The sequence below is a fragment of the Anastrepha ludens genome, chromosome 2 (genome assembly GCF_028408465.1).
Source record: "Anastrepha ludens isolate Willacy chromosome 2, idAnaLude1.1, whole genome shotgun sequence".
NCBI lineage: Eukaryota > Metazoa > Arthropoda > Insecta > Diptera > Tephritidae > Anastrepha > Anastrepha ludens.
The window spans coordinates 153,842,577-153,862,280 of record NC_071498.1 but is presented as its reverse complement, the minus strand read 5'-3'; the positions used below and the strand labels follow the sequence as shown (position 1 = coordinate 153,862,280).

At 36.7% G+C, this 19,704-nt stretch overlaps 1 protein-coding gene across 2 annotated transcripts in view; it reads right to left on the bottom strand.

Moving 5' to 3' along the window:
- Window positions 1-7,273: 7,273 nt before the first annotated feature.
- The window catches only part of LOC128860021 (uncharacterized), a 32,120-nt gene continuing 19,689 nt past the window's right edge, over window positions 7,274-19,704 (bottom strand). The window contains exons 2-5 of one of the 2 annotated variants that reach the window (XM_054097235.1): window positions 12,813-13,227; window positions 12,542-12,688; window positions 8,180-8,337; window positions 7,274-8,085 (exon numbers count right to left, since the gene is read on the bottom strand). In XM_054097235.1, the coding sequence (XP_053953210.1) occupies window positions 7,574-8,085; window positions 8,180-8,337; window positions 12,542-12,688; window positions 12,813-13,227 (1,232 nt within the window). In that variant the 3' untranslated portion in view covers window positions 7,274-7,573. The remainder of the gene's footprint in view (window positions 8,086-8,179; window positions 8,338-12,541; window positions 12,689-12,812; window positions 13,228-19,704) is intronic. The other variant, XM_054097246.1, reaches the window with a different exon arrangement.

Below are 19,704 nucleotides of genomic sequence, written 5' to 3'. Positions count from 1 at the left end.
TTCTCTGTGACTTTCTGCGAAGCTTTCCTAGAAGAGTCAGCGCACCGCACAGGGAGTCCTAATTGTGTACCTTGCAGACTCTGCTGGTTGGCTGGGTAATAATACCCGATGATTTGAGGAATCTTCGAATGAAAACTGGGCTAACTCCAAAGTCAAATACAAGAAAGTTGCCATCAAACGGCTAGCAACAACTATACCACAACAACAACAATTCTATAATAACAACAACAATCAGCAAGCGATATAAAGAAAAAAAATTAATGAGTAAAAATTGAAAGGAATTGACAATGGCACAACGACACGCCAAGCCACAATCAAAACACCTTTTGAGTATTACAACTAGAAGGTGGGCGGGTATGAAGAGCAAAAGCCACCACAGCCGCTTGCCGTGATGTATGGCAGGCATTACTGGTATTTTAATATCGGATGAAATTACAATTGATATAAAAAGTAAAATGCAATGAAAAAAGAGGAAAGAAAAAATGGAATAGCAATAACCATTTTACACATTTGACATGCGCACAACTCACCAACTCACTGACAGACTGACATATTAACTGGCTGACAAGTTGTGCAGCTGCGCAGCTATTTAAGTAAGTAGCAGCATTCGCTTCATGCGCAATGCCAAGTATGGCGTGGTGGTGGCAAACAAACTAATGTTGCAATGTTGCAATTTCACTGCATATCGCTAATCGCCAGTCAACCAAGTTGGCCAGCCAGGCAGCGCAACCAAAGTAAGCAACCGCACACCACCTTGTAGTGTTGCCGCTGTCAGCGCATAAACACCAGCAATTTTTGCGAGCAGCTTTCTTTTGAGAAATGTTGTTCAGGCACAACAATAACAACAACACATGTTCGTGCCCATGGCCATGGTAGTCGGACGTCGATAAGTGGCTACTGTCAATGGCTTGCAACTGGTGCTCGCGTGCATACACCTGGGATCACGTGAATAGCAGTGCTGATATATTGCAAAATTTTGACTACTCCTTTATTTTTTATTTAAATTCTTAATTTTTTTATAAAATATAGTTTTTACTTTGGTACAATAAGAACCATTTCACTCACGGCTTCGAACTTTGTACAAAGTTTCAAAAAACTCAACAAATTACCATCAAAATTTCACGCATTTTAGTCAGAATAAAAAAAAGCAAAGTATGCAGTTTTGAAGCTCATTAAATTTCAGTTCAAAATTGTGCCAGTTTGAAGAGACTCAAGATTCGCGTTGATTTTTGATAATTATTTTTGTTGAGAGTGCTCTGCATTCTCTTTCATATAAAGAATGCTTGAGTTTTTGCGTGGAGAAAATCCATTAAACCACCAGCAAAAAGAAAAATTTCAAAAATCGATGCGATCCACTTCAAATTTGCATTTTATAACATTTTTTTCATAAAATTCCGCCGAAAAGTTAAAAAAAGTTGATGAAAATTTGTTTAATTTTTTTTTTCAATTTGTACACACATTTTGAAAAAAAAATGTATAAATAGTCGAAACATTGTAATTTGTCGCACTGCTTTTCTTGTGCCCACAGGTGTATGTATGCATGTGTGAGTGTGTATAAATTTTTACATCGACAAGCGCTTTCAATACTAAACTCTCAACGCTTTGTGGCATTAAGTTTTCACGCGAACCATAATCATAATAGCAATAAAAACTGAACAGCATTGAAATCAATTGTTGCTGACAATTCGGCTGCTATACTTTTATATTTTCAAGTCTGTTTGAAATGGTTTGAGCTTACACATACACACATATGTACTTATACACATTCATATAATCAGTCGCTTTGCCAGTTAGCCTGTTTTGGATATTGACACCTTTGGAAAGGAATTTATTTATGCAGACATTTACCCTCCTCTAATATTTTTTTATGTTTTCCAATTAATTAAAATTTTCAATTTAGAAGTAAATAATTCAGAGCGCATGAAGTGGATTTTCGAAGTTGAGAAAATTATTGAGCTCTCCTTCAATTATTTAAAGAAAAAAGCTCAGGCACATTGGGCTTTGAGCCTGAATGCGTCCAATTGTGGACTCCGACTACAACTTAGAAAACCTGCAGCAATGAGTGCAAGGCTTTTCTAGATGGAGTCCAATACCAATTTAATTGAGACTATTTCTCCACAAAAAATTCAGAAAAAATTTACATCCGTTCCTATATTAGTAAAATTTTATTTAGGCTGGTTACTAATTTTTGGACCCTTATTCAATGGTGTGTTTTGATGTAATAAAAAAAAAATTCGGGTATTTATACGAGAGCGGATCAATAAGTCCGTGACTTTTTGTATTTCTGACCTCTTTACTGAAAAAGAAATACTGCTCCTGTCAACAGGCATCTGTCAGTTGACTCCTGTCAAAATTTGAACGTGCTGCGTTAGTTAGTTTGTGTTTTACAGCTACCTTTCAGACTACCCAGTAATTCACAGTCGACCACAAACGCAATTAGTATTTGCAATTGATTTTAGATGAATCTCAAAGGACTTATGATGATCACCGCAAGGGAAGAAACGGGCTCCACACAAACAGCGATAACTTTTACAATTATTAATGATTTTTGAAATTTTGCTAAGGTCAAGTCGAAACATGATGTACTAATCCTATGTATTTATTTTTGTAAAATAAACTAATTGACTCGCATAAAAAAATTGTTGAAAATCATCCTTCATCAATTATCAAAGAATGAATTGGCCTTGTTTCATTATGTGCTGATATGGACTCAGCGAAACAAAAAACAAAAAAAAAAAATCAGCTGATTTACCGATACCACCTTTGATAGATTCCCCTGGAATTATATAGTTATTTATTGCCATAGTTTATTAGACAATGATATATAAAAATGATCAAAACTTCCAAAAATGTTGGTGTGCTATCGTTTGTAGCAAATTGTACGTACTTGTACTACAAATAATTCGAAGATTTACTCTTTTTGATAAACTAATAAAAAGTAAAATCAATGAAAATTATTGAACTGTTTTTTGTAGCATATGAAAAAGGAATTAGTCGAATAAACGCCCTTTAGAACTCATTGTGTCTTATTAATATCACTTAATTTGTATTCATTTTAAGCGTTGCTTACTTACGGCTCGGTTTAAAAAATTAAATTTAAATGGATTATAGATAGGACGTGCAAGGCTTCAGTACAATTCAGTACAAATTTAATTATTAATTTTCTGAGTACATAAATAAGCAGAATAAATCAGGAAAAAACGAGAAAGAGAATGGAAAAATTTCACAGGAGGAGTGAGAATTATTTACATTGCCAGCAAAATTAATTGAAAAACTTTGCACCGAACGCCAATATTACAGTTAAATCAATAAAGTGGCCAAAAGAAGGAAATAAAAGTTGAATACTTGTGTGGGGATACTAAAGGGTTTTCCAATAAGAGGTGTTATTTTGACATTCAAAGAAAAATGCCAATTTTTAATATAAATTATCGGGTGTTTATTTCATTATAAAGAGGGAGGTATGCCGCTAAAAGTGGAAAATAACATCAGGCAAATGACCACAACGACCACGCTTATAGGACAATTTCCTTTTCTTGAAATTTTCCATAACCGAATTACAAAGTGGCTGCACTATGTCCTCGATAGCCTCACGCATTCCATCTTTGAGGTCTTGAATCGATCCTGGGCTGTTAGCGTAGACCTTCTCTTTCACGTGGCCCCAAAGAAAAAAGTCACAAGGTGTTAAATCACAAGATCTCGGTGGCCAATTCTGATCCCCTCTTCGAGAGATAATACGTCCAGGTAACGATTTTGCTTCAGAAAACAATAGCAAAGGCTGATAAGTGGATAAAAGTGAGTATAAAAAAAGAACCAAAAATCGAAATAAAGGGTATTTCAAAAGTGACGCAGTGATGTAATTCCTATACGGTACCTGTTTATATGTCATCTATGACATTCCTCTAGTAGAAAGGTGTGCAAGTTGTCTTTTTTTTCTGATTATTTTATTAACGCATCTTATACAATTCACAGAGACAAGCAATTTGAGTTTAATTTTTTTTTAGTTTGTTCCCTGTCGCCCATTCTCTTCGCCATCGTCATAGACGACGTTATGAGCTAATTGAATCTGCACATCTGCATCGCATGGAGTTCCATCAGACATCTTGAGAACCCGGACTTTGCCGACGACAGCTGGCTCCTCTCTCTAACGAACTCACTGACATGTAAGTGAAGGCGGACAGACAAGTCACGGTGGAATGCACTGTCGGCCTGGAGGTTATCATCGCTAAAGCAAAGACAATGATGGAGTTTGCCGGCTGCTACCTCGACTGCACTATTACGACAGACGGCGGAGCAGATGAAGATGTGAACTGAAGGCTAAACAAAGCAGGGACGGCGTTCGCGCGAATGCATGCAGTTCGCAAATCTCCTGGCGCACTAAACTCCAAATATTCAGCTTATGTGTGAAGTCTTTATTGTTGTACGAAAGTGAAACATGGCTGGTCTCCAATACCTTCACACAGAGTCTACAACCTTTCGTCAATAAATGCCTCCGCTTCATCAGTAAAATATTCTGACCGAACACCATCAGCAACTACGAGCTGTGGAACGTCTGATGGAACGAATAAGGAACCCATCCTATGGCAAATCAAACGCAGAAGGTGGCGATGGATAGGTCATATGCTTAAAAAACCACCACCACGAGATTGACACTGAACTGGAAACCGCAAGGGAGCAGAGGTCGCGATTGCGCGAATTAGCAGATACCAACATCACATGGGACGGCCCAAAAATAACAGCCCAGAACCGTGTGTGATGGAAGAGTCTTGTCGAAGCTCTATGCTCCGAACTATTGTATATTTCGAAGAATCTTGTTCTGAAGGCGTTGAGTGGAAGTTATGTACTTTTTGCTGGCTCATCCCCAGAATTGGATGCCATAGGTCCAGACAGGCTTTAAAATTTGTTTGTAGATAAGTAATTTATTGAAAGTTGATAATTTAGAGCACCGTCTTATTAGGTAATGTACTGTGTCGTTACCTTGCTCATTTGTCGTTAACTTGCTCATGTGTCGTTACGTTGAATGAACTGCAAGCGAGATCGCGGAACGAACGACAAAGAGCACAATCGGCCCCCGCGTTCGGCAACGTTCGACATCTGGCTCTGTCCTACTTGAGTGAGCATATATATGTATGTATATGTACATATGTATATGCGCATTTGTATATAAATTCACATACTTGTATTTGCATATGCCTTCTTCCTGTGTGCATGGTAATGAACCATTTCTCTGTTGAGAATAGGACGATGATAGAAAAAGTAGGAAATGAAAGGGAGTGTTTCGAGTGTAAAGTGTCTTGAAAAAGGCAAATCGATGATGTTGCCTCTTAGTGTTGTTGACTTATTAACGTCTGATGCACACTCGAAATTGAAGATATCTTTCATGAATTTGATAAATGTTTCGTCATTTTTCACGTTTGTGTAAATGTAACTTGACCTATTCCATTGCAATTCCATTTACCTTCTCCTCTATATCCATACAAAATATCTATCAAACAAATAAAATTAAAATTTTGTTTTGAAAATTGCAACCATTCCATCAATATTTTCTTATGACGTTGTCACGTTAAACTATCGTCAGTAAACCGACTTTACAGACAACCTCTTTTTTTAAGTTTCAAATCGAACTCGTCACGTTTTTTTTAAGTACGCTTTCTTGCGCATTTTAGCTTCGAGTCGAATACCTAAGTATTTGGCTTCATTAACATATGGAATCGTCGATTCATCCGGAAAGATTTCTTTGTATTGTGTATTTTTCAGAGAAGAAACTATGTAGGCTGGTTTACTCTTATTTATTCCACTTTTGGGGACATGAGGCAACCTGGTTGACAGCATCTTGCAGCTTTGTGACAACACCTTGAATTCTATCGTAGCGCAGTGCCATCCGCAAATGTTGCAGTTACACACTGGTTTGCCGATGGTAGGTCTTGTGGGTAGAGGAAATACAGTAGAGGCCCCAATATGTTCCCTTGTGGTACGCCAGAGCTTATTTTTTTTTAATCAGAATAAGCATTTTCGTACTCAAGGCTAAAGTGCCTGTCGTGAGATATGATGATATCACCTCGCAGAATTGTGCGGGCCGTTTCGAATTCAGCTTTTGGAGTAGCCTTGTACGCCATCCCTTGTCAAACGCTTGTGGCACGTCAAGAAAAATGGCGGGCATACCTTCTTCGCTTCCGTAGCGTTTTTGGTGGTGCTTACAACGATGGTGTTGAGTGGTTTTTTGAAACCAAATTGATGAATTGTTTTCGATAATTGGCAATAGCCGCGCCAGTAGTATTTTTTCAAATAATTTTGACATTATTGGTAACAGCGATATTTACCTATTTGAGGAGACTTCGTTAGGAGACTTTCCAGGCTGGGATATCATTATAATTTCCTCGAATTTTGGGTATATTGACACATATCTTAAGCTCAAGTGTTTATTAAGTTTATTAAGGAAGCTGGTCAAGTAAATTACGCAGTTCATTGGGAGAATTCCTATCACTTTAACGCTTAATAAATCAAAATCAGAACTTTTTCAACTTCATTTTATTGATTTCTTCGTCAATTTCTCTTGGTGTAGCTGAAGTAATGTGAACATCGCATTCATGCAAACTTTGTTTTGCTTCGTTTGGGATAAAGGTTTTTTCGTTTGGGCTAAAAGTTTTCTCAAGATGCTGAGCAAATATTTTCACTTTTTGCTAACTCGTTTTGGCCCAGTGCCTTTCGTTAATTTTAATCGGAACATAGTGGAGTAAAACGGGTGGATGCAAAAATTTCTAAAATCTTGTTCTCTCGAGGATAGAAAAATTTTTAGTAGTCCAAAAACTGTACGATCTGTTGAGAATACAGCTGATGTAGCGCAAAGTGTCGCTGAATAACCTTCACATCGATATCTCATTGTTTTCAACGAGCAAGCTTTAATGAATAAACTTTTTGGCGGATTTTACCTGTAGACGTGTTGATGGTGGGCATTTTAATGGTGTGCCTTTTCCATTTAATTGTTAAGCGTCGTATTTGGTATTTTGAATAAAAAGAACGAAACCTGAAAGAATCTAAATGTTTATGTATTTTATTTTAAAACAACATCTAGATGCGTCTTTTGAAGGACCCTTTACTTATACAATGATGGTTATTTATTTTATTATGTGGCTTAGGTCTTCGTAGCTGAAGTTATATACCCTTAAATTGTTTTTAGATGCGGAATAAAAAAAATGTATAACTGCCACGAACTTCCGGCTGCTGCTCAAAGCTGTAATGTTGCAGTTAATTAAGTCCAAAAATAAACAATTACCAAAACAATTTACGAAAATGGCTTATAATTTATTTATGCAAAGTACATACAAACAAATGGGTATAATAAATAATTAAGCTACGGCTAGTGGGATATGCACTCAATGCAACACTTACAAATTGAGCAACTAAATTATATACAAATCCAACTGTCGATGAAAACACGCACAAGCGTACAACAAATTCAATGAAAATAACAAAAACTGTGAATAAATAAAAAACAAAAACATAATCAAAAACACCTGCACACTCTCCGAACAGGCGTGCGGGTAAGATGGCAACGACTTCTCCTTAGACCTTTGCCTTAACTCTTCTGCTCACTCTGTATATCCTTGCCGGTACTGCGGCCATAATATCCCGAATAAGCCGCTTGATGAGCATCACCAAAGCTCACTGAGTTACTGACACCGCCAGCACCTCCACCAGCACCTGTTTGGTAATTTTTGCTGTAATAATCTGTGTATGGCTTCGAAAAGGCAGGATCCTGCCGATAAAATGGTGAACTACCAGCACCATCGTAGTGCTCATGATGATGATAGTAAGTGGCTGAGCCCACACCTTGTGGCGAGTATTCGGGAATGGTGTTCTTGCTGCCAAAGAGGCCAGAGAAAGCGCCGCCACCGAAGCCGGGACCACCTGGTGGGCGACACAGTTTGAAATAGGCAAATAAACCGGGCAATATAATCGCAGCCAAGCCAAGTATTTTCTTGAGACCAGCAATGCCGAGGATGAAAGGCAGAAAGAGCAACAATTTCAGCTTGAAGATTTTCAATACCAACAGCAGGGGGATGATCATCTTCTTCAACTTCTTGCGTGCTATTTTTTTTTTTGTTTTGGAAAATGTAAAAAATAAACCATTAGTTTCAATTCCAATTTGGATAATATAAAAACGATTTGAAAAAGTATTTACATGTTTTGGAGCGCGACTTACTGAAGAGGGGCGCATGCTTGTCCTCAATGACGTCCAATTCGCTATCAATGTCGTTTCCTATGAAGCGCGCCGAGTAACGGCCCGCCTCGGTGAGCTCCTCGGGCACATCAACTTCCAAAGCTGTGGACTTGACGAAACTGTAAGAGAGGCAAAGGTAGAGAAAAGGTTATGAGTTGTAGAATGAGAAAATGAAAGAAGGTGCAATAAACTAAAATCGATTTTTTTTAAGAGAAATAAAATTAGGAAATTTCACAAGGAAGGTAAAAGACCAGCGTGAGCAAATGTCTATAGAAATAATAACTTTTAAGGAGATAAAGGGGTAGTCGGGCCTGTAAATCCAGGCTGAACTATATCGGTAGACATAATAGTCTGATGCTAGCATGGGTCCCGGGACACATGGGTGAAACACATGGAAAAGGTAGGCATCCCTGACAGTGCACTCTGCCCAGCTTGTGAATAGAAGGACGAGACGGCGGACCACTTCCTGTGCGTCTGCTTCGCCTTCGCTCGAATCAGGCTGAGGTCTTTGGCACTGATGTGTTAAGAAGCGAACACCTTGGCTCCTTGGCACCACAAGATCTACTCAGATTTCGTCATAGGTCGGGTAGATTTAATGATAATTAAAAGGGAATCCGAGTGCGGTACAATGGACTTCAAGTGGTCTGAGTGCTGTGCTTGATAGTTGTCCCGACCCAAACATCAAAGAGAAATTTACATTGTATAGCACTCGGCTGTGTAATAGCACAAAATCAACACTTTTTAAGCGATTGAGTAAAAAGTAAAATTTTAATTTTTCCGATATTCGAAGTTGGCCTGCGAAATCCATATCCATATATGTGCCCTCGAATTTCGAAATTAGGACTTTAGTAAAAAATTATTATGTCTTTATGTAACTAAAAAAAAAAAATTTGATCGTATTTGCCTGTTTCAATCTTTTAAAAAATTGGTTTGGTCTAATACCCAGAAAGAAAGTTGATTTTACAGGATAGCGTTACGATATCTAAATAGCTACTAAAAAACTGCCTTCACGTGGTACAACCCAACTAAGAAAAATGTTATAATTCAATAATTTCATGTACAAGCGCACCCAAATCTACATACAAGTGGATCACTTTTGAGGCCACATATGATGATTTTTTTTATGAATAAGTGAATGATTTTATTATCCAAGTGAACTATTGTCCTTATGTGCGTGTCTGTGTGTCAGTTCAAGTGAAATTCAAATAGCTATGACTTTGAAAAAAATACTTCTCAGGCTCGTAAGGATATATCATTTTAAAATAACTACTTTCTTAATCTCATATGGCCTGCTATGTAGCCCAGATTGTAACCAAGCGATTTTTAAATTTTTGCTTGTCTCTCTGTGTGTCTATTGTTTATATTTTTCGAAATTGCTGGGCCAGAAATTTCGCTGGCATAGATATATAAATACATAGATTACTTATCAAAGCCTGCTATCCGTTTTTGCATAAAATGTTAACAACCTTTAACCATTTCATTTTTTTTATGCAATGTTGAGCATTCTCTCCATACAAAAGACTACTGCACATAAGCGGCATATGAAGGAAAATAGTCAGTATCGTATGCAAAAAAAATTTCAAAAACCAACTCAATTTTTAAGCCACTTCAATCCTACACTTTGAATACAAATTGAATGAGCTACAAAACTGCATACCTAAAATGTTTCTAAAAATTCTGATAAAAAATTGTAAATTCTATAAGAATTTTTTTTTTTTATGAAAGGAGTATATTGAATTTTTGAGAATTTCAAAATCTTAATCTACGCGGCTAATTATATAGTAAGAACAAAATTTTTATAATTTTAATTTCACTAGAATCTATCCCCGAACTGTAGCTTGAGTGACTCCGAACAGTACGGACATCTTGAATGATGCACATTTTCGCTATAGGAAAAAAAAGGATTCTAATCTGCTATAGTTATGGTCCAAAATGGTCTCTGCGTGGGACAGCGAATATATGTAATTTAACCTAACCTTTATTTTTATAAAATCTTGGTAAAAAATAAGTTACATGACAAACATTCTCACTGTTGTAGAAAGAAACTCTGAACGCAGACTTTTCTGGCCAGTGTACATTACATGCAGTCTGTCTAATAGAAGCTTAGAACTGTGTGCCAAAGAATGTCTACGGAGAGGCACGCGCGTCGCCAACATAAACATTCTCTCTGACAGTCAAGCAGCTCTAAAATCGCTGGATAGCTTCTCAATCTTATCAAGGTTGGTCTGGGAATGTTTCAAAATTCTCAACACCCTAGCATCAAGAAACTCTGTTACCTTGATGTGGGTTCCGGGACATGAAGGGAAAAAAATTACGGCCATTTTAGCGAAAAAGGGGGCAAACACTCCCTTCATAGGTCCTGAACCTTTCTGCGGGGTAAATAATAGCTTCAAAAGTGTCTTTCTACATGAGCTGGAACAGCGAGGCCTAATCGATTACTGGAGAGCCCAATCGTGCAGGTGGCAATCGAAAATACTCATAGATCCCGAACAGATAAAGGCAGAAGCAATCCTTAACCTAAGCAGAAAGGACGTAAAACTTTACACTGAACTACTAACAGGTCACTGTAAATTTAAATCACATGAAAAAGATAGGTGAGATAGAAAACGATTTCTGTAGACTCTGCAAAGAGGCACAAGAAAGAGCAGCCCAGCAGGGGGCTATAGATCCAAACCTCCTGGCGGAAATTAAGCCTATACCAGTTTTAGGATTTATTAACAGCCTAAAACTGTTCGAGTAGGGTACATGGCTGCACATTAGATCTCTTCAGGTCGCAGTGCACAAACAGCCAATCATTAATAATAATAATAGAAGCTTGACCGCCATAACTTGGAAACTATTTGACCAATTCGATTCTAACTGTATTGTATGGGATTTTAATATTAAATATACGCAATATACGCAATAAAATTTATATTCATCATCGTTAGCTATAATGGCTTCACATCAACGAGTCATACTTTGTGTTAATTTCTACTCAAGTGGTGGAGGTAATCGGCTACATATTAGCAGAATTGGTTTTGATAACCTCTTTACCATCGGTATTTATTTTCCTTTGAGTTTTTGTTTAACTCTTGCCCTAACATTTTTAATATGGTTGGCATCAGGCGAACATTTCAATTCCATTTTGCAGTTTCCACTCTAGACACCTTCGGTTTCGATGCTTGGGATCGTTGTCTTCAATTCAAGGTTGGTTTTCACAGGACACCGACCCTACCACGAATGATTTTATGATTGAGTAATTTTATGCACACACACACAAATCATTTTGGAGCTCGTTTATCAACAATTTTTTTTTTTAACAAATGACTGCTTTTCTAATTCAAGTGAACTGCTGCACGTTAAACGATTGTCTATATGTACGTTCAAGTGAAATGAAAATACCTATGATTTGGAAACAACTGGTTTCCTAAGCTCATATGACCTGGTATGCAGCCCAAAACGTAAGGAAGGTTTTTTAAATTTATCTACGCAGCTGACGGTAATAATGCGATTTGGTAAATTTTATTCATGATAACTGCATTATTGAGGGTAAACATAAATAAAAGGCTAAATTATTATTGTAGAAATAGCTCCAAACTTGGTATTTAAGTGAATGATTAACAATTCGTTGAAGTTGTGGATTATCAGCATCACACCAGCGTCGGTGCCAGCAACTATGGAAACTCGAAAAGAAAATTCATCCGTGAATATTATGATACGTTTGCTCAATTAAGAGCAGTGGTTTTTTCAATGCGGAGTACATAAACTTGTGGTCTTCTGCTCATAAACGTCTAACAAAACTATCAAATTGCACTCACATTTATATTTTTTTGTTTTTATAATGGAACTAAATAAAAGTCTGAATTTTGCCGGCCACGCTGCTATTAGACAGACTGTAGGTGTATTTATATTGATATTTTAAAGTTTTATAACCTATACAATTACTCTAAGGAGTATTATTTCTGTGGATCTCCATGTAAAGCCCATGAAAACTTACTACTAACTAATTCAAAGGACTGTGTTTGGGTCCAACAGAAAGCCAGTAATATTATCCATAGTGTATTCTGAGGTATTAAATCTCTTTAAGGATTAATAATTTATTTATCTAAGGATTACTATGGTTTACCCTTTAATGATTACTAAGAATGTTTAAAAAACTCACTCGTTTGTTAAAATCATTCAGTAACGAACCCTCGTTAATTAAAATCCCTCGCTGCTACCCACCTGTAGTAAATACCTACGCATGTATATATGTATATGCGCACTAAATATTCTCTTAAATGTAAAATTTTCCCCACATTCTACCCCTATGTATCTCTCACATTCTCTACTCAGACTCACCGTTCGGCACGCCTCAGTGCGTATTTAACCAATTGATCCCAATCGCTGTCCTCGTTAAGCGGCTCCTGCGAGTACTCGAATGGCTCTTGTAAGAGCGAACGTTGTTGCGTTTCGGGCAAACGAATGATGCGTGCAAAATCAGACAAGCTACAATAACAGCAACAATAACAAAATATTAAATTAATGTAAACGAATGCAAATGAGTTTAAAGTGGATTTTGCTAGAAGAAGAAAAGAAAAGTATATGAAAATAATATTCATTTGCCACTTACGCGTATTGATCACGATAGAAAATTTCATCAAAGCTGCTAAGCGCCTGTGTCTTGAAACACTCTGATAAATCGCCGCTCACACAGTTTTGATTGGTGCGCGCCAGATAGGGGTCGTTGTCCTGCTGCAGACCAATTAAACTTAAGAAAGCGGAGCCCAGGCCACGCTCCTGGCCATAATTTACAGCAGGCGATTGCTGTTGTTGTTGTGGTTGCTGTTGTTGCAATTGCGGTTGTTGTGGCACGAAAATCTGTTGAACATTTTGTTGCTGCTGCGGTTGTTGCTGTTGCTGTTGTTGGGGTTGCTGGTCGGGCAAACGTAAACCCTGGCCAGCCACAACTGCCAAGCAGCAGATCCAGGTGAGTAGAAGCGTAGGCCAAGTGGGTTTTTGATGTTTTCGAGTGCGTGCTGCCATCGCTTGAAATGAAAAAGAAAACAAAGTAAAATAAGTAAATGGCAAAAGAAATAAGTTTGTTTGAAAAATGTTGATTGGCGCGATTGTGGGTAAATAAAATTCTTCAATATTTGCATACATTTCACAAACAAATTTCACACTCTCTCTTTACGCGCGTACTTTTATCGAAAACAGCATCAACTCTGGAGACTGGAAACACTTGTCAAGCACGCACGATTTTCCCGCGCAATATCAACTTTATTGCTCGCAAATAAATAAACAACAGATGTACTCTGCACGTATGGACATACATATATTGAAGCCAAAACTCGCTTGCACAAATATTGATTTCGAGCCGCTGCAGTCGCGCAACGCTTTGACCAAAAATTGCTAGTAGCTTTAAACATACGCAGCCGGCAACAGCTAACGCCGATGCTGCTACCAACGCAAAGCAGCCTTTTCACTTTACGGTGACTGAGTACACTCGGCTACATCACAGTTGAGTGTTGCGAAAATACAACAATAATGAATAAAAAAAATAATTAAAAATCAACGAAAAAGCTGCAATAAATCAGAGCATCAAAGCTTTTCGAAAAAACTAATAAAGCGAAAAACTATTACTGCGAACAGAGTTCCCTTTTATCAGTTTTTCACTTTTCGAATTTTTCACGAATAATACACGAATACAATACAATTTTGTCGGCTTTGTTACGATTAAATGTAGCGCCATTACAACGGCCAATGGCATTTCGCCTTCCGGCTGTGTTGAGTTGATGACCGCATTTAACTTTATGTACATCGCTGGCAGAGTGGAAATTGTGTAGTGGAATCGCTCTGACATCTGACATACTTTTGGGAGCCGCGCCAATTGCGACAAGATTAACTGCAGCAGCGCTAGCAACCGGAATGTAAATGCGTGAATGCGCCAGTAGTGCGCATGCGCAGCAGCCAGCACACAAATAAGCGCATGCGTACGCGACAAAGCAGCCCGATGAGCCAAATATACATTCTGTCGAAAAAGTACCGATAGTTGATCTTTTGAAAGAGGCATTTGGGGGAATTTTAAAAATTCATTAACTTTTTTTTATTTGAAATACTCAACTTACCACGTCAATGCTCCTGCTTTCAGTCAATTGGTAAGGTAAGAGAGAGTTTGCGAATTGGAATGGATGCCGGAAAATGTGTTCGAAAAACTTTGAATAATTTGGAAGAGAGAAGAGCCCAATTTTAAGGCGATAGAAAAAATTTATTTAAAATAAAAAATATATATTTTATATTTTTATTTAAAATAAAAAATAAATATTTTATATTTCTATTTAAAATAAATAAATATTTCATATTTCTTTACTGTCCTTTTCTCGATACTTTTTTGACAAGTAGCTGTTACAGTTGTTTCAATTTGTTCTTTTTTTTTGGTTTACTAACAATGCACTCATTACACTTGTTGTTTTTTTTTTTTTTAGTTGTTATTTAGCTGCACTTTGAAACTGCGCTTTCTGCTGTTCACCTTTGCTGGTGCAGATCCCTCTCTCCGAAACATTGCCATCGGCCAGCCAGTTAAGCAGCGTTTCATTTCGTTTTAAAATGCGGGACAAACCATAAATAAAACAAAAGTAAATTTCACTTTGCTGTGAGTTGTTTGTTGTTTGCCATTTTTGTTGTCATTGTTTTGCTTTTGTTATTGCTGTAAAACTTGTAGGCGCTGCGCTATGGAAGCGCACGCTTGCTATTCGTACAAACATACATACATACATGCATATATACATACACATATACATTCAGATATATTGCCTTTAATTTTCTATTCAAATTTGGTGTAAAATATGACTAATAAAGTCCAAGTCATTACGTGGATAGAAATTGGTGGCGTAGGTAAAATTTTGAATGGACGATCCCTTGATAACCATTGGCAATCACATAAAATGTGAATTATGTTTTGGAAAATTATTTGAAGCTGTGTTTAAATTGTTCCAATAGACATTTAAGTTTGAGTGTAATGTGAGGCTAAGTTGAAAGATAATTCGCTTTTTAAGTCGCTTACTTTGATTCATAACAGGAGCTCCGTCACACGAGCTATTTTTCCGTCGGTATGTTAAACTACAACAATAAAGTTCACGACGCTTTAAGCCTCTTTTGAAGATGGATAGAGGGTTTCAGCTCTATCCTGCGCAAAACTGCATGTGAATTCTTTGGTGGAATCATGGCACCTGATTGTAAATATCTTTCTTGGAGTTTAGAAATCATGCGAATCAAAATTCATATACGCGAATATTCGCTATAAAATGTTTTATATTTCATTCAATGCGATTCACTACGTACAGAGGGTCGTGCAAGCTGCTGGGCTGCGCTAGCTTTGTAAAGAGAGAGTGATGCGCTGGTGCGCATGCGTGCATTTGATTTGCGTGGGACCCGCTAGTAGCTACATAAGTTAGTATATGAAGTGAAATGAGTAAATACATAGCAGGCATTTATGTGAAAACTTCATATAATTGCAAGCAATTCTTTGGCGGAACGCGCTTAAAGGAAAATTGTATATCAATGAAAATAAATTTAAAAAAAAGAAAATTAAAAGAAAAAAAATTTAAAAAAAATTTTTCAAGAAAAAAAAATTGAAAAAAAAGGAAAAATAACAAACAAAAAAAATTGTAATAAAAAAACGTTAATAACATGAAACCATTTGCGCATTAGACGCATAGAGGTAAAAATAAAAAAAATTACAATAATTTGGAGCAAACAAAAAATATAACGAAAATTTATAATAGATGCAAAATTATATATATGTATATACACTAGGCCAGGTCGATTTGTGGGGAGGAAAAAAATCGCCCATTGCTCTGTGAAAATCATATTCTAGGGATCAAAATAAGAAACTTTGCCGAAGGAACCGTACCTCTAAAACGAATTCTGATGTCCCCCAATTTCTTTTCTCATGTAAAGGCCAAAAATGGTGATATTTTGACATGATTGTATGGGGAACCCCACAGGGGAGTTCCAGGAGGTGTGCCACTGGCATGGGTGGATCGGCCGTCCAAAGTTAGTGGGGGTCGGCCATACATTTGGACTCGATTGAAATGGGTCAAAGTGGGATTTTTCGTTCGACCCAAATTGGGGGACATCAGAATTCGTTTTAGAGGTATGGTTCCTTCGGCAAAGTGCCTTATTTTGATCCCTAGAATACGATTTTCAGAGTGCAATGAGCGATTTTTAAATCGACCCGCCCTAACATACACCCTTTTTTTGGCTATTTTGCCTCCTATTTGTTGTGTGCGTCTTGACGTTGTTCCATAAAAGGAGGGACCTACAGTTTTAAGCCGACTTCGAACGGTAGATATTTTTTTGTTTTTTATGAGGAGCTTTTTCATGGCAGAAATACACTCGGAGATTTGCCATTGACTGTCGAGGGATGACCGCTAATTATGTAATTGAAATATTCTAACTTAGAAAAAGAGGGCAAATGGTGTAAACACAGCTTTTAAAATACGGGCAATTCAAATATAAAATATTAAATAGTCAAGTCTTCTTCTTCTCCTTCATCATTTATAGTAAAACATGACAAACAAATATATGACAAAAAAAAACCAGCTGTCGAAATTATTGAATTATTGCGCAAATATGAAAAAAATTAAAACTTTTTAACGCCACTAAATCAGATATGCCAAATAAATAATTATTCCACTATTTTCATTTTCTAATGATTTTTATCTCGCATACATTTTTGTTTTGGTTTTTGCTCAAACACTTTCGAATTCCTACACAAATGCACTAATCACGTCTGTCGAAAATATTCGTTTTCACTTCTTTGTACATATACATACACAGGCACACACATATAAATCCACTATTTTATCTTCGTGTATCATTTTTTTTAAATACATTGCGACTAAAAACTATGTATGGCGACGAGTATTTTGTATGAATATTTCAGTATTTTGGTCCTTCACCTGAACAGGCGGCCGCACCTTTGTGCCGCATTTTCAAAAACGAAACTCAGCCAATGTTTGGCGGGCACATTTCTCTTTTACGCTTGCCATTGACTTTTGGCGCCCAACTGAATGCCGCAGCGCCGACAAACAACGGGACGATAAACAGCCAAGCTAAGGCTGCAAAGTAAAGAAACAAAAAACCAACTACAATCTTTGACTTGGTCTGGCTTTAGTTGTTACTGATGCTGTTATTGTTGCTTGCGTTGCTGCTGCGCTGTCGCCGTTGGCCGTGGCTTACTATGGCTATGGCTTGTGTGCGCAAACTCACGGCACTCATTGCTATATCGCGTTGCTGGCTAAGGCAAGAGCAACGAAGTAAAATACCTAACCATTGAATTATTTATTGAATAACTGAAATTTTGGCGAGCGCAAGTATTGAAATAAATAAAACAAATTTTAATTGTTAATTTAATTAATTTGTTTAATTTCACAGTATTTATTTCAGGAGCTGGAATAATTTGAAGAATGAATAATATAATTTTTTATTTTTATTTTTAATAAATTTTTTTTATTTTATATTGTCATAGATATGACTAGTCTGATATCTATTGCGCTATATCTTGTAATATTTAATGTCAACTTTTTCGTATAAAAATTTATTTTAATAAAAAAAAAAATTATTTTAATAAAAAAAATTTATTTTAATAAAAAAAAATTTATTTTAATAAAAAAAATTTGTTTTAATAAAAAAACAAAAAGTTATTGGCATACAAATTTCCAGCTTCTACTCGCTTGAACAATGCTAGCAATCGTACTTTTTAATGCTTCAGATAATTTTCTCACATTCTCAAAGTCAGATAAGCAAGGAACCAAAAGACATTTCTACGAGAAGTGTACTTATAAGCCGAGTTTCAGCCATTAGTAAAGTTCAACTGATGTTTCCAAATTAAAAAAAAGTTGGAAAAACTGAATTTTTTATAGGTCATTATAATAGCAATAATGAAACCTTTCTCAGAAATATATTATATTTCAAGCAAAATTCTTCTGATCAACGAAAACAAAACGAAGTACCTCACAAGACTTAACACGTTCTTAGAATTGGCGGTCATGAATTTGAAAGCGTGGATAAAATTAAACTCCGCGGACTGCTGCTCAGTAGAACAGATGATACTACGAGTGGTATCCAGGACCGTGTACAGGCAGCAAACATAACATATTTATTTTTCCCACTTTAAACTGTTAAAAGCAAGCTCTTGAGTAGCAAAACGAAAAAAAGGGTAAAACCCTGATTCGACTAGTGGCAACGAAGGGATGCGAAGCGTGGACACAGAAAGCCGATACAATTAAAGCAGAGGTCTTAAGCAGTGGCTTTGCAGACTTGTGAGCTACTTATTGTTTTTTAAGAAAATTGTAAGAGTCGCGAATGAAAGATGCCGTAATGAGGCCACCTGCAGCATCGCCCCACAATAGTCGCTTACTCTCAATGCTAAACACACAGAATCTCTGCTAAGCCAAAATAAGCAGATGGATGGGCGTATAAGCACTTCACTCTGCAGCAGCTGTCTAAATGAGAAAGATGATGGGACTGTCATCCACCTTTTATGACATTGTATTGCACTCTCCAGAAATTGATTGTTTTGGTTTTTTTCGTTTTTTGCTCCTCTTGGGAGCATAGAGCCTCGAGGAGACATTTGTCGTGCGTTGGTTATGTTAATCTATTTGATTTATGACAGGGTAGTGATTTAACCTGCCGCTACTATCCAGACGTAGATTTACCATTTATGGTAGGCAATTTTTTAATGAGTTGGTAGATTTCAGTAACGTGGAAATCAGGGATTTTCTAAAATTTTTGAAAAGTAGCGACAAGTTCCCCACGCTTCAGCACAATTGGCTATGAGTCTGAGTGTGCCCATTAGTGGACAACTGCTTCAACCTAAGCTAATCTACCCACATTCAGGTGAACATTTGCCATTTCTAAGGTTTACTCTAAATGCATGCGTTAGTTTTATGATACTTAATACGCACACCCACAGAACAAAAATTGTTGGCATTTTAATTTCAAATTGAATTTCAACTCATTTTTTATAAAAATATAGCTCATTCGTTAATAAAACCCGTATGAGTGAACCTGCTAAACTTTGCAAAAAGTTAAAAAAAAATTAGTAAATTTTCATCAAAATATCTAATGTTTTTTTGGATATATTTTGAATATGCATTTGTAGAGCCCACTCAGTTTTCAAGCAATAAAGTGAAAGCTTGAAGTGCCTCAAATAAGCGTTGGTTTAAAAAAACTTTTTTGTTGATGGTATTATGCAAATATGCTTATTAAACGCTTATGCAACACTCAACACCATAAGTAAAAAAAAAAGTTCTGCAAAACCAAAGCAACTACTTGCTTAATTTACCTGCTTTCTACAAATTCGAATTAAAAAGTGATTCCTAAAAACAAAAGCTGACTTGTCTGATCTAGCAGCTGTTCACTAGAATAGTCCATAAGATAAAGCGAGTGTAAATAGGTTCATTAGGTACAATATGTCTTAGAGCGTAAAATACAAGGAGACACAAAATGAATCACCC